Source organism: Heteronotia binoei, unplaced genomic scaffold, assembly GCF_032191835.1.
Source record: "Heteronotia binoei isolate CCM8104 ecotype False Entrance Well unplaced genomic scaffold, APGP_CSIRO_Hbin_v1 ptg000055l___fragment_3, whole genome shotgun sequence".
Classification (NCBI taxonomy): domain Eukaryota; kingdom Metazoa; phylum Chordata; class Lepidosauria; order Squamata; family Gekkonidae; genus Heteronotia; species Heteronotia binoei.
In genome coordinates this window covers 294,256-308,785 of record NW_026799985.1, presented here as the reverse complement: position 1 = coordinate 308,785, position 14,530 = coordinate 294,256, and the positions used below count along the sequence as shown (strand labels likewise).

Below are 14,530 nucleotides of genomic sequence, written 5' to 3'. Positions count from 1 at the left end.
CTCCCAAATCCTTTTCAGACATACTACTTCCAAGATAAGACATCTTTGTGAAAACATACTACCAGAACTTTTTTGTAGTAGGAACTCCTTTGCATATTAGGCCACACCCACCCAAGGTAGTCAATCATCCTGGAGTTTACAGTAGACCCTGTACTAAGAGCCCTGTAAACTCATGGAGGATTGGCTACAAAAAAAGCCCTGAATACTACTGGAGATACTTTAGACACCTTCAAAGAAAATGGTTTAAAGTGTGATTGTCTTCCTGTTGTCTGATGTTCTTATCGATTAGAACTGCAAAGCTCTTCTCTCATCTAACTTGAGCTAATATTGTTTTCTGGAATGCACAAAAATCAAGTACAACCAATATCTGAAAACTATGATGAATTGAGTTAATCCTGATATGAATGTTTGGTCATACCTGAGCACCACTTTATCCCACACCTACTGTTAGTTAACAATGTCCCAGGTTCAGACATTGCAATAGGGTCTGATGAACTAATTTCTCCCATATGGCGAAAGTATACATCATGAGCAGTGAAGCAGTGAGCAGTGAAGTGGCCAAGTTTGTGGATGACACTAAATTGTTCAGGGTGGTGAGAACCAGAGAGGATTGTGAGGAACTCCAAAGCGATCTGTTGAGGCTGGGTGAGTGGGCGTTAACATGGCAGATGCGGTTCAATGTGGCCAAGTGCAAAGTAATGCACATTGGAGCCAAGAATCCCAGCTACAAATACAAGTTGATGGGGTGTGAACTGGCAGAGACTGACCAAGAGAGAGATCTTGGGGTTGTGGTAGATAACTCACTGAAAATGTCAAGACAGTGTGCGTTTGCAATAAAAAAGGCCAACGCCATGCTGGGAATTATTAGGAAGGGAATTGAAAACAAATCAGCCAGTATCATAATGCCCCTGTATAAATCGATGGTGCGGTCTCATTTGGAGTACTGTGTGCAGTTCTGGTCGCCGCACCTCAAAAAGGATATTATAGTATTAGAGAATGTCCAGAAAAGGGCAAATAGAATGATTAAAGGGTTGGAACACTTTCCCTATGAAGAAAGGTTGAAACGCTTGGGACTCTTTAGCTTGGAGAAACGTCGACTGCAGGGTGACATGGGTAGAGGTTTACAAGATAATGCATGGGATGGAGAAAGTAGAGAAAGAAGTACTTTTCTCCCTTTCTCACAATACAAGAACTCGTGGGCATTTGATGAAATTACTGAGCAGACAGGTTAAAACGGATAAAAGGAAGTACTTCTTCACCCAAAGGGTGATTAACATGTGGAATTCACTGCCATAGGAGGTGGTGGCAGCCACAAGCATAGCCACCTTCAAGAGGGATTTAGATAAAAATATGGAGCAGAGGTCCATCAGTGGCTATTAGCCACAATGTGTGTGTGTGTGTGTGTGTATGTGTGTGTGTGTGTATATATATAAATAAATTTTTTTTGCCACTGTGTGACACAGAGTGTTGGACTGGATGGGCCATTGGCCTGATCTAACATGGCTTCTCTTATGTTCTTATCATGCTGAACACTGTTTCTGAATATCTACTGTTGCGAGGTCCAAACAGTTCCACTCCCTCCAGATTTGAAATCTCTAGAAAGTTTTGGTTTGCATGATTTGTTTACCATAATTATGAAACCACAACACCTTTCAGCCATCTCCAGTAGCTTTCCCTTCCAACAACAAAGGGTCGTCAAGTAGGCTTCCCAATCCCCAGGTCCCAGCGGGGGATTCCCCGGTTTTACAGGTTTCCCCATGTCCTCAGTCAGCTGGCCAGCAGGGGGAAGCCCAGCCCCCACAGTCACCATGTACCTCTAGCACTCTGGCAGGTTTAGAAACCTGCAAACAGGTCCCATTTTAAAATGTGTGTTTCTGTTGTTTGTGTGCTTTAAAGCTGAGCGGGAAGCAGGAAGCACTTCATGGGGAAGGTCAACTGCAGCTTCCGTTTGTTTTGCTTTCATTTTCAGAGCAAGTAACCAGACCCAGTAAGTGTGTGTGTGTGTGTGAGAGAGGGAGGGTTGCCAATCCCCAGGTGGAGGCAGGAGATTCCCCGGTTTGAAGGCCCTTGAAGGGAAATGTCTACTGGGCACTCTATTATTTCCTATGGAGAACGATTCCCATAGGAAACAATGGGAAATTGATCTGCGGGTGTCTGGGGCTCTGTGGGGGGGGCGGTGTTCTTTGAGTTAGAGGCACCAAATTTGCAGCATAGCATCTGATGCCTTTCCTCAAAACACCCTCCAAGTTTCAAAAGGATTGAACCAAGGGGGCCAATTCTATGAGCCCCCAAAGAAGATGCCCCTATCCCTCATTATTTCTAATGGAGGGAAGGTATTGAAAAGGTGTGCAGTCCCTTTCAATGTGATGGCCAGAACTCCCTTTGGAGTTCAATTGTACTTGTTCCAACCTTGCTGATGGCTCCACCCCCAATGTCTCCTGTCCCCACCCCCAAGGTCTCCTGGCTCCACCTCCAAAATCCCCAGATATTTCTTGAATTGGACTTGGCAACCCTATAAGCAACCATTAGCTATATTCATACACAATATCACAAGTTTCTCCAGATTGTTGTCAGTTACTGGAACACTATTCAATGTTTCCCAACACATTGTTTTACTTCCAGCTAATCCCATCAGAATATTGTTCTAAGGGACAATCATGTCATCATGCCCTGAGGTAGCGTTTTGCCATATAACTAAACATGCTCTGTCCCATACAATTGTGTGTTTCCCTGAATCCAAATTGCACACCCAAGATGCTGGACATCTTGCTCTTCTCCCTGGACCTTGTCTCTTCTGGATTGGTAACTATAATTCCCCCCAAACCCTCCTGAATTCCTGCTCCTTCCTACATTTCTTAGCCTGTGCACTTGCTTTCCAGTGTGCATGAATTTCTGTATGTGTGCAATTCAGTGGTATTTTTCCTCTTTCAATGAAAAGAACGTTTCTGGATAAACCACTGCCTGGTTCATTTCTCAGAGTTTCTTTAAGGGAAAAATCCCCATAAATGCTGGTAAGAGGATCTTGCTAGATTACCTCTCTCACAAGCTCTGTCCCCTTGCTAATTCTCTCAAAGAAAACAAGAGATAGCATTTGGGGTAGCAGCTATGGACAGAAATTACAAACCAAGTGCTGAGAGATGAATCTTACTGAAGCAACAGCAAATGATCAGAGCCATGAATAACCTCACTTTACTGTTCAGCTGCTCATCTCAGCATGTATGCAAGTATGCAAGGAAGTGTGGTGGACTTGCTCTCTATGAACAGGCTGTGCTAAAAAATAACAGCTCTCTAGAGCTTTTAACGTAGCAAGCATGGTCCCAACTCACTGGCTGAACAGTACTGCATTACAGTAATGACAAAGGGGAACATGACTACTAAAAATTGAATCTATATGAGGTATGTGAAGTCTGTCCACAGGAAAATCAGGCATGGATTGGACATGGATTCAAGACTCTTCTTCAACTGTTCGTGCTCCTGTTCCACTTTTCATTACCTGAAACACTTAATAGCAATAATGGGTAAGAGGAAGAAATAAAAAGTAAGATTTAAAAGAAGTTTAAAGTCTCCTGAAGAGCTCTAGTAAAACCCTGCATTTTGCCCCCAAAAGAGGGCCCTTCTTGGTATACTGGGATATTCGCCTTTTAGTAAAATCAGAACATCAACCTTATTTTCCAACTAGAAAGTGGTTTTATCAATTGGTAAGAGTAGTCCTTGGGCACCTGAGAGAGAAAAGATCATTGGTGATATTTTTCTTTCCTAGTTTCAGAACTGCTTTAAGCTTAACAGCAAGAGCATTTTTAACAAAGCAATCATTATAAAAACAAGGAAATCACCTGCTATACTGATATACAGAACCTTGATTTACACACCATACCACCCAGTGCATTCAATTTCCATAGCTACACAACAAATTTCTTTCTACTTTTAATATGCAGCCACTACAATGCACACATCCATTTATCATAATTGGAGAAGATGTCAAGTTAAACCCCAATCTCGGCTGTTCTGAAGAAGACCATTCCAGACATTGATTTATTTGTTAGGTCAGGACAATGTTTAATATAGAAATATTAGTGAAGTGCCTCTTTCTGCACTGATGTTTGGTGTACATTGGCTAAGGCTTCATAATTGTTGGACCTCATTTAGTTGTCTTTTCAGGATGGCACGAGTATTTTACAGATCATGGGGACAAGAAAAAACAGATCACACTTTAGTCTGGGTCTAGCGACATAATACAAAGAAGACATAAACAACAGTATCCCACCGATTTTTTTAAATGGATGCCAATTGCAGAACACTGCATGTTTAAGTAAAGGAATAGTAGGGAAAGCATGTTTAATTCTCTCCTTTCTGTTTTTGCTCAAAATTGTGTCCTTTCCAGCTGCTTTCCACCCATGAGATTCAATGAAAAAATGTTTTGCAAGCTACCTACAGGGAAGGGCTCAGGAGGGAAGAACTCTAATTTTGCCCTGAAATTTGGCAGAATTTTTTATGGATGCCCATTTCAAACATAAAAAAATTTAAACAATGAAAAGTAACACTTACCCGTACAATTTCTCTCTTCCATATCTAAAGCAAATCCACTGTTACACCTACATCTGAAACTTCCTATTGTGTTTCTGCATTTGCCATTTGTGCACATGCCAGGGAACATTTTGCACTCATTTATATCTGTAATGTGAAAACATATAATGGTTTGCTTCTATATTTTATGTAGTTCAGATAGCCATCTATTAAACAAACATAAAAAGTAAGATTTTACCTAAATTAATTACAGCAATGTAATCTATTCAAGTACATGCACCTAAGTTAATTACAGCAATGTAATCTATTCATGTACATGCACCAGGTATTTCACTTCAGCAATTGATACAAAACCCCTATCTTACTAGTCAGTGTTGGAAACAGGAAGCTGAACTAGATAGTTCATTGGTCTGATTCCAGCATGACTATTCTTATATGTTAAAAGTACACTAATGTGATGGTGAACACTCTAAATTAGAAGTTATTGTTCTCTGTGACAGAGAGAGTTAACAGTATATAACAGCTGAAGATGCAAAAAAACAAATTACATCTGAAACTGGTTTCCAATTGACAAAATCGCTAAGGGAGCCTACAGAGATCATTGTTATAGGAAGAACTGTATGCAAGAGATAGGGGTGTGAACAAAAAAAATTGTATTTTCAGATTTTGGGCATATTGAACCGGAAAAAAATTGGTATTTCCTGATATTCTTGAATCCAGATTCAGAAAATATTCAGGACTGTAGAATTTTTGGGCTCCATTATACCCTATGGAGACCATTATTGTCAATGGTCTCCAAAGGCTAAAATGGAGAATTGATCCTATCTGAGTATCTGGGGCTCTACGGGGGCTGTTGTCTGGAGTAGAGGCACCAAATTTGCAACATAGCTGCTGGTGCCTCTCCTTAATCCCAGGGGGTCCAATTCCATGGGCCCCAGAAGAAGGTATCCCTGTCCTTCATTGTTTCCAATGGATGTGATTGTTTCCAACAGTCCCTTTAAATACTTTCCCCTCCTCTGTGGAAATAATCACATCCATTGGAATCAATGGAGGACAGGGGGAGAGAAAGCTATGGGGCAATTCTAATTCATTCTTTCTTACTGCAGAGTGGTATTTCAGGGGTTTACATCAGACTGGTATTTTAGGGGGGGTTATGTCAAGTCATTGAGAAAGCATATATTAACCCTATAAGGGAGTTGAGTATTTAGAAACTGGAAGCTGCAATCCTAAATACTATCCTGAAAAGTCTTTAGATGGCAATCAAGTCCTATGCCAGCCTATCTCAAAGATATGCCAGTGGCAGGGCCTGCCAGCACCACACCAGTGTAACCACTATGCCGGCACAGAATTGAGTGGCATTAAGGGCATGTAATGAGTTCACCTGTTGTTAGTTGGCTTTCCAATCCTCCATAGGCCTAAAGGTATGTCTAGGGATGCCATGAATTGCTCAATGAATTTGTTCAGCTTACAGTGTTGGACATTCACAATCAGAATGTGAGCTGATTAGGGATATCTTTGGATAGCACTGAATAACTTGAACAGCTACTGAACAAGTTTACAGATGCCTGTTGGTCAAAAGCTGATTCACAGTTGATCAGGGGATCAGCTGTGACTCCTTATCCATCCCACCCTCTCAGTAAAATTGGTACACAGTGAAGTTACAAAAGGGAAGCTGAGCAGGGACAGAAACAATATATTTTAATCCCTGCATTGGAGAAAAGAGTACTTGTTTCTCTCCAAGCTGAATAAGAACCTATACATTTTTTTTTCATACTGTAAAATAGAGAGCTCATTTTTATTTCCCCATCCCATGCTGGGCAGGGATAAATGCAACACTTTAAATTTCTGCATTGTAAAAAGAGAGCTTGTTTCTCTTTTCTCTGAATCCCTAAAGGCCTTCATAGTGTCTCACCTTTTTCTGTTTCTATCTTTCCTTCCTACATAACCACCCACCTACCTTTATATACCTGCCCATCTTCTGCTTTTCCTCCTTTCCTCTCTAGAGAGCCTTTATCCAGGAAAGTTATGACCCAATTGCGTGGTGCCAGCCACCAGGCTTAGCCCTGTTACATGGTTAGGAACCTCTGAAGACTTGCAAGGGACCCTTCACTTTACACAGTACATACACTATTTCTTCTTTCCGTCCTCTTGTCTATTTCTTCATATGTCCCTCTCTCCTGTCCACCAACCAACCTACCTTTTATCTGCCCCTCCTCTTCAGCTATATTGATTTACTCCATTTATATCCCACAATTCTTCACAATGGGGACCTAAAGTATTACTCTCTTTTCCTCCATTTTATTCTCCCAATGACCCTGGGAAGTCGGTTAGGCTCAGAATGTGTGACTGACTCCAAGTAGCCCAATGAGTTTCCATGGCAGTGTGGGAATTCAAATCTAGGTCTCTCAAATCCTAGTCTGAAACTCTAACCACTATACAACACCGGTTTCCATGTGGTGGCTGCTGTTGAACAGCAACAAGCAGCCAATCTTCACTGTGTCATGCACGTTGTGTAGTAACAGTCACCCACCGGTTGTTGCCAAGTTTGGCCCTGATGAGTCCTCCCACAAAGGCCAAAACAACCCTGGAAAGAACCCTGTCCCTCCCCCTTTCCTTCTACTGACACAAATCAAGGCATGAAACCACAAATACTGTTGTGGTTCCCTAGCAACAGCCATTGAGGCCATTCAATTTTCAAAGCTGCAGGCTTTGCATTTCTGCAGATTTCTTTTTTTAAAAAATCATATTCAATCTGGAGCTTTTGATAGGTTTGCAGAAAGTCTTGTGTATTTTTTTTTGCTCCAATCTCTGGATTTTAATTAGCTACAGATTTGGTCATGTTGAAAATTAGATATATTGATACTTAGCACATACTATAATATTGCATAAAATTCTATTATACATGATTTTCTATGATAAATCAAAAAGAACAATTAATACTCAAATTCACTAATACATAAAGAGTGTAATTTTACCTTTATAAAATGGCCTGCCAGTTAAAATATCTCCTCGATTGGAAAACCCTGGTCCTCTGGGACACAATATTTCATACTCTTTGGTGGCAGGTTTAGGACATTCTTCACAATCTGAACCCCAAGCAGCACCTACAGCACAGCAGCAAGTATCCATCCGGAATTTTCCAGGAACGGGCTGAACACATTCATCTTCATCCCATTTCAAGTAGCACTGTTCCATGCGGATATCTATGGAGTTTGTTAAACAGAAGTAATACCACATGTTGAAGTTTGAGCCTAAGTTCTAAATTTCCACAACACCAAATAAATGACTAATAGTGCAGTCCTAAGAATAGTTTCCTGGGAGTGAGCTAAGCCCCAATAAACATACCCATGTAGACCTGCGGAGGATTGATCTCTTAATACCTTTGTTGTACTGAGCAAATACATCCCTAACAATAACAAATGGCTAGCAGAATATATTAACACCAACATGCAACAGAAAAATGTGTTTATCCATTTACAGTGCAGAGAAGGTGTGCTATACTTATATGACACAAACTGACCACAGTTCACTGAAGATTCTGGCTCCCATGAATAGAAGTCATCAACAAAAGGTAAGGCAACATGACAATCAGTTTATGAATATATGTTACACTTAACACAGATTTACACCTGAATTTGCCGATCACCATAGTAGCAAGTCCAGTTCTAAATATTTGGGATTTTGGAGCTCAAAACACTAATCAGGTATAGTTTCCTAATCATAACTTTTAATTAAGAGAGGGGAAATGCCAGCCTGAAGTAAAGTGTTATAGTTTCATAGGGGAAACATTTCTGACAATAAAGTGACATGGTGGTGGAAAGTGCTGTCAAGCCACAACCATTTTATGCTGACCCCATGGAGTTTTCAAGGCTAGAGACAAACAGAGGTGGTCTGCCATTGCCTGCCTCTGTCCAGAAACCCCAGGTTTCCTTGGTGGTCTCTCATCATAGTGATAACCAGGACCAACCTTCCTTAACTTCTAAGATCTAATGAGACTGGACCATCCTGGTCAAGACCTGTAGATGAATATTAGTGAACCCACTTCTTTTTTCCAGCCTATGCTTGAAATATAACAATTGTTGTTCTGAAGAACCAAATCAACTCTATGAAAAGTCTTACATTAGGTTGTTAGCACTCTGTGCTCTAAAGCAAGCCGGTGTTTCTAGGTGTCATTTCCCATAACTTTTACAGAACTCAAGCCCATCTCTTTTATTACTTTTATCTTTCTTGAGCAGGTTTACATGATTGCTTCCTCAGTTTAAGACTGAATTATGCTTACATTTCGTCTTGCTGTATTTTTTAAGCTTTGTGTCTAATTTTCATTCTCTCTTGGCTATAGCACTTTAAAATGGATTCAATATTTTCTCTACTGCTTCATAAAATAGTAGCACTAAACAAGCACAACTTGAATGTGAATTCTTAGAAGTGGATAGATAGAAAAATTGCAAATCAACCAATAAACACTTATGAATGTTGTATGTATCATATGCTGCCATTTCTGACTTATGGCAACCCTATGAATTAATGACCTCCAATATGTCCTGTCATTAATAGCCTTGCTTGGGTTTTGGAAACGAAAGGCAGTGGCTCCCTTTATTGCATTGATCTATCTCAGGCTCGGTCCTTCTCTTTTTCTACTCCTTTCAACTCTTACTAGTAGTATTCAGGGCTTTTTTTTTTTTTAGCAGGAATCCACAGGAATGTAGTTCCGGTTGGCTTGGCATCAGGGGATGTGGCCTAATATGCAAATGAGTTCCTGTTGAGCTTTTTCTACAACAAAAGTCCTGGTATTTTTGTCTTTTCCAGTTGAACCTAATTGATACATATTGAGGCATAGTATTTGTCTGAATACTTTTGCCATAAATGACATGCTACATCAAAGATCTGTCACTTGTATCATGAATCATTTCCAATAAAATCTGTTTTGAAAAGTTAAAAAAGATGATCTGTTACTTAAAAAGCAGCCATGAAGGATCTTGAGGTGAACTGAAGTTGTAGTGCTTGGAGTCCTTCCCCACAGATGAATCCCCCAACTGACAAGCATGCATGCAAAACCCCATACACTGGATGTCATGGCAAATAACAAAGATGGGCAGAATCATAATTACTTTGTTTTCCAGGCAAGAAATTTCAGTCAAGGACACAGCTTTGAAATGGAGTCAAAGTATCATTCCTCAGCAGTTCAGCCTCAGTCCATCTTCTTCCAAATGCTTTTTAAATGCTAAATTACCTTTGTGGGATTTGATCATGGATACTAAATATAATGTGCTAGGTGGTCCTTTCCCTGTTTACTTGGTAGTAACTTCTACTTAACAAAGTAGTACTTACTTCTTAGTAAACACGCACAGGATTGAACTATGCATATATCAAAAACTTAAATCTCCATATTATTTTTCAATATCCTTTTCTTTCAAATGCTTATATCCTTCCTAATAGAAATGGTTTTCCATTAACTATCTTAAAAGTGTACAGTTGCTTTTTCTACAAACAAATCCACTCATTATCTTAAAGGTATATAATTGCTTCCTTTACAATTAGAACTGTTTCTCTCTCAAGAAAGATAAAAATGTTTCTATTCTTGATATTTTTAGTCATCACACCTACTTGCCCTAAACAGTTTGGGACCATTATATCTATGGGACCATTTCTCATTATATACCCCTGAGAGAGTTTTATGCTCATCGCGTGACAACTTATTAGTAATCCTGGCCTCATAGTGGTCTGACTGTCCTCAACCAGGAACAGAGCTTTTTCAGCTCTGGCCCCCACTTGGTAGAACTCTCTGGCAAGTGGAACTTGGGTCCTGTGGGACTTGATCCAGTTCTGCAAGGCCTGCATGACTGAGTTGGTCCATTGAACAATAGTTAAGGACAGTGACTGAAAGAATAGCTGGCCTCCCTCTTTTCCTCCCTCCTTCCACCCTGTTTGTCTTATTTTTTTTTTACCCTATTCCTTCTTTTCCTGAACTTACCCTCCTCTTTCTTGCCCTTTTTCTCAGGGGCTGTTTTTTCCATCTGTTGAGTTGTAACTTTCTGTGCTAGCTGCCTCCCCATTTACCTACCAGTGATGGACTGTTTAGGTGCCATCTGGTATAGCTGACTGATTCTTGTTCCTAATCCGAAATGTGGATTTTAACTTGAAACGTTGATTTTTATTGTATATTTAACTGTGGAAGCCACCTAGACACCTGCTTGGTGGGGAAGGACCAGGATATAAGTTAAATGCATGAATACATAAATAAATACTGCTTTCTCTTATGGTCCTTTAAGTTGCAATGGACAATATCTATTATAATTTAAAGAATCTGGAGGATGAGTTATTAGCTCCAAAATTAGTGCCTGAGGGAACCCATGCTCAATTCAATTCCTTCCATTTAGGCCACAGACAACCTGGCTCTTTCCCTTCAGCCTGTCCACTGCTTTCTGCTGCCAAAAGGATGCATGAAGGCAGTACATAAACAAAGCCATTGTGTCCTGCAAGTTGGGAGGAGGCAGTTATTTTGATACAATGTTAATTTGTAAAGTGAATGCACATTGACTCTGTCTTACAAATGCACATGCATTTACTGTAATGAGTGAAACAGGGCTAATGTCTTCTTTCATCTGCTTTTCCCCCTTGGCCCAACAACACATGGGACTTAAAGGGTCTGTTCTTCTTTTCCATCTCTCAACAGCAGGTAAAAATTAACAGCTGCTGCATGGAATAAGGAAGGAAAGGAAAACAGCCAGGGTGGTCACTTAGTAGTTTTCTCTGGCAAGGAAAACAAAGGATAAGTGGGTGGTATAGCAGCATTGAGTTTCCAAGCTTGAAGTGGCTGTCAGAACTGAGGGTCAACAGAGGAGCTTCAACACTATGCCCAAATATGCTCTTTAATTCCGCCCCCCCATATATGGTCATTGTGAGGCTTTTCATTTACCCACTTTTGTTACTGGTGTTCTCAATCTGTGATTCTTTCCACTTTTATTCAATATATATGTTACTATTTATACAAAATAAGCATAAAGATAACATTGAAAATGTGTTACTTTAACAAGAAAATTTTAGCACAGGGAACAAAATGGTTGAAAAAGACTTGCATGTTCATTTCAAATAAGCAAGGAGAACAACTGAAAAGTGGATTTTTGATTTAAGAAGAAGGAATGAGATAGAATATTCAAGGCATATAGTTCCTATGTGAACTAGCTCAAAATCAAACATAACTAAAACTGTAGGATGTCTTGATTACTCACCCAAGCACAATCTGCCTGTCCCATCCAAAGTCAAGCCATCTGGACACTCACATTGAAAAGATCCTCTGCTATTAACACATCGTCCGTTGGGACACACACCAGGGAACACTTCACACTCGTTCACATCTCATGTGACATACAAATATCAGATTACAGTCTATTCTTATTTTACAAGAAAGGCATACTCAACAGTAAATATTTAATATACAATATATTTATATATGAAATAAATAATATTTTGATTTACGGAGTCAAATTGGTCCAACATAGACCTATGGAGAAACTTGAACATAACACTGTAGACATTTAAACAAGTATTTCAAAGAAATTGGAAAGCATTGCTCTCCATTTGCATCACCAAAATAAAAAACAATCTGTATATTCCAGATCTTTAGTATTGTTGGACATGGGACAGCTTGGAGATATAATTTGGTGTCTTCTCTAGATTCAACTAGGATTCTCATATGATCCTTGAGGCTAAAACAAATGGTTTCAAATGGTATTAAATGATACCTATGAGGATTAGGAGGAGTTGCCTAACCAAAAAGATATTTTAATAACAAAAAACCCACCACCCCAGTATTAAAAATTCTGCTTCAGGGTCCTTTCTAGTTCTTACAGAGCTTTCTATGATGACGATCATATAAAAATTTAGCTTACATGTCTAACATGAGACATGCAGAACATCAGTTTTTTTATACTTTGGGAAAATCAATATGCTAAATGAAGCTGGAGGGGAGAAGGAATAGGAGATTGGATTTATACCTTGCCTTTCACTACCCAAAGAAGTCTCAGAGTGGCTTGCAATCTCCTTTTCTTTCCATCCCCACAACAGACACCCTATGAGGCAGGTGGGGCTGAGAGAAGTCTCCAAAACAAACAAACAAACAGCAAATAATAACCTTACCTTCACAGGAAACTCCTTTAACTCTGGCAAATCCTCTTGGGCATGCTGTGTCTTCAAGAGAGTAACGAAACAACATTTATTTAAAAAAGTGATAGCACAGAGTTTACAGCATTAAATTACTCTTGGAGTCTTTTTCATTGAAATAATTTCATGAATGAGTGAGTGGATGTGGAAACCAGACTGAGAAAACTGAAGTTCACTTGTCTCTCCTATCCCCAAACTCCTCATGTGAGCAATGTTAAAGGTAAAGGTAGTCCCCTGTGTAAGCACCAGTCATTTCTGGGGTGACTGGGGTGATGTCACATCAGATGTTTTAATGGCAGACTTTTTATGGGGTGGTTTGCCACTGCCTTACCCAGTCATCTACACTTTCCCCCCAGCAAGCTGGGTACTCATTTTACTGACCTTGGAAGAATGGAAGGCAAAGTCAACCTTGAGCTGGCATCCTGAACCCAGCTTCTGCCGGGATCGAACTCAGGTTGTGAGCAGAGAGCTCAGACTGCAGTACTGCACCTTTACCACTCTGTGCATGGGGCTCTTTTTAAGAAAATATAAATATGGTACATCCATGTCATGCCCTTCTCGGCAGTTGCCGGACCCTGCTGATCACCTGCTCTGGGATGCTGTCCAGGGTCCCAAGATTAGGTGGGGAGGCCAGGTTAGCTTCATCCTATCTCCTCCTAGGCTGGCTGCTCTCTGACTGGCTCCTCACTCTCTCTGGGTTGCTCTGCTCCAGTCTCCAGCTCCACCGTACACTAATCATTGACCCTTGTCTTGGCCTCTCTCTTATACCCCTCCCCCCTTCATGGTTCCTCTGTGCCCCTCCCTATTTTATCAGCTGCAATGCTCAGCCCTGGGCTGGGGCTTCTGCTGCTGCTGGCCCTGTCTCCGAAGATCTGGGTCTTCCCTGCTGCAGCTTTGGAGAACTCCTCTCTGCTTCCCTGATAGTCAGCAGGGGTGCGGCAATAGGGCCTTGCTTAAGAGCAGTGTCTTCTCTTGGTTATCATTATAGTTCAGAGTTTACTCTACTTGTTACAAAATAGTACCCATCACAGAATAATAAAAAATAAAATAGAGATGTCATATCCTATAATCAGGAAGAACATAAGTATAGAAATCAAGAAATCAATGCAAAAAGTTTGCATACAATGGGAAACAAAACCCTTAATAAGGAAGAAAAGACATCTTCTTGTCTCTGTAACTGCATTATGTGCAGTTACATAGAGAATCCTATATTATATTTTTCAAACTAATTAAAAGCCATTGTTGGCTTAAAGAATGCATGTATTTCATTTAAAAGTACAGTAATATCTTTATTAATCAGTCCTCATGAGGAACAAGGATTTCTGGTGAATCAAATGTGCTTGATACTCAAGCTTATTGCTCTGCCTTGTGCCCTACCTTGAGAAGTCTGCTATAATCAAACCTCACCCTATTGAGAATGCCATGGCAACAGCCCTCATGCCTGGTGGGAACCTTCTCCCCCAAGTCAGACAGTCATCATATGCAGCTGGCAAGTGATTTGCACAGTAATATTACTGTGAAAATCTTCGTAACCCAGCACTTCGTTATCCAGAATGCTCAGTTAATCAGCATCATCCAGAGGACAAGCCTCTGCGCTCCACCATATTCGTGAACCTACTAAAATCCCACTCTAATGGGGATGCCATGGCAACAGACCTCATGGTGGGAACCTCCCCACCCCCTCCAAGTCAGTCAGTCATCATATGCAGCTGGCAATACAAGTGGACCAGGTGCTTGGGAGTCCTTTGGCAGACTCAGCTCCAGAGAGCTGATGGGAAGGAGGCAGCTGAAGATGACATCAGATGGCAATGCCAGCTGTCAGAAGCCCAGCAATGCTGGAAGCATC

General features: G+C 40.5%; 1 protein-coding gene across 1 annotated transcript in view; it reads right to left on the bottom strand.

Moving 5' to 3' along the window:
• FBN2 (fibrillin 2) overlaps positions 1 to 14,530 on the bottom strand; it is a 363,281-nt gene that overhangs the window by 125,746 nt on the left and 223,005 nt on the right. The window contains exons 22-25 of the mRNA XM_060263402.1: positions 12,661 to 12,711; positions 11,754 to 11,879; positions 7,500 to 7,727; positions 4,546 to 4,671 (exon numbers count right to left, since the gene is read on the bottom strand). Coding sequence (XP_060119385.1) covers positions 4,546 to 4,671; positions 7,500 to 7,727; positions 11,754 to 11,879; positions 12,661 to 12,711 — 531 coding nt within the window. The remainder of the gene's footprint in view (positions 1 to 4,545; positions 4,672 to 7,499; positions 7,728 to 11,753; positions 11,880 to 12,660; positions 12,712 to 14,530) is intronic.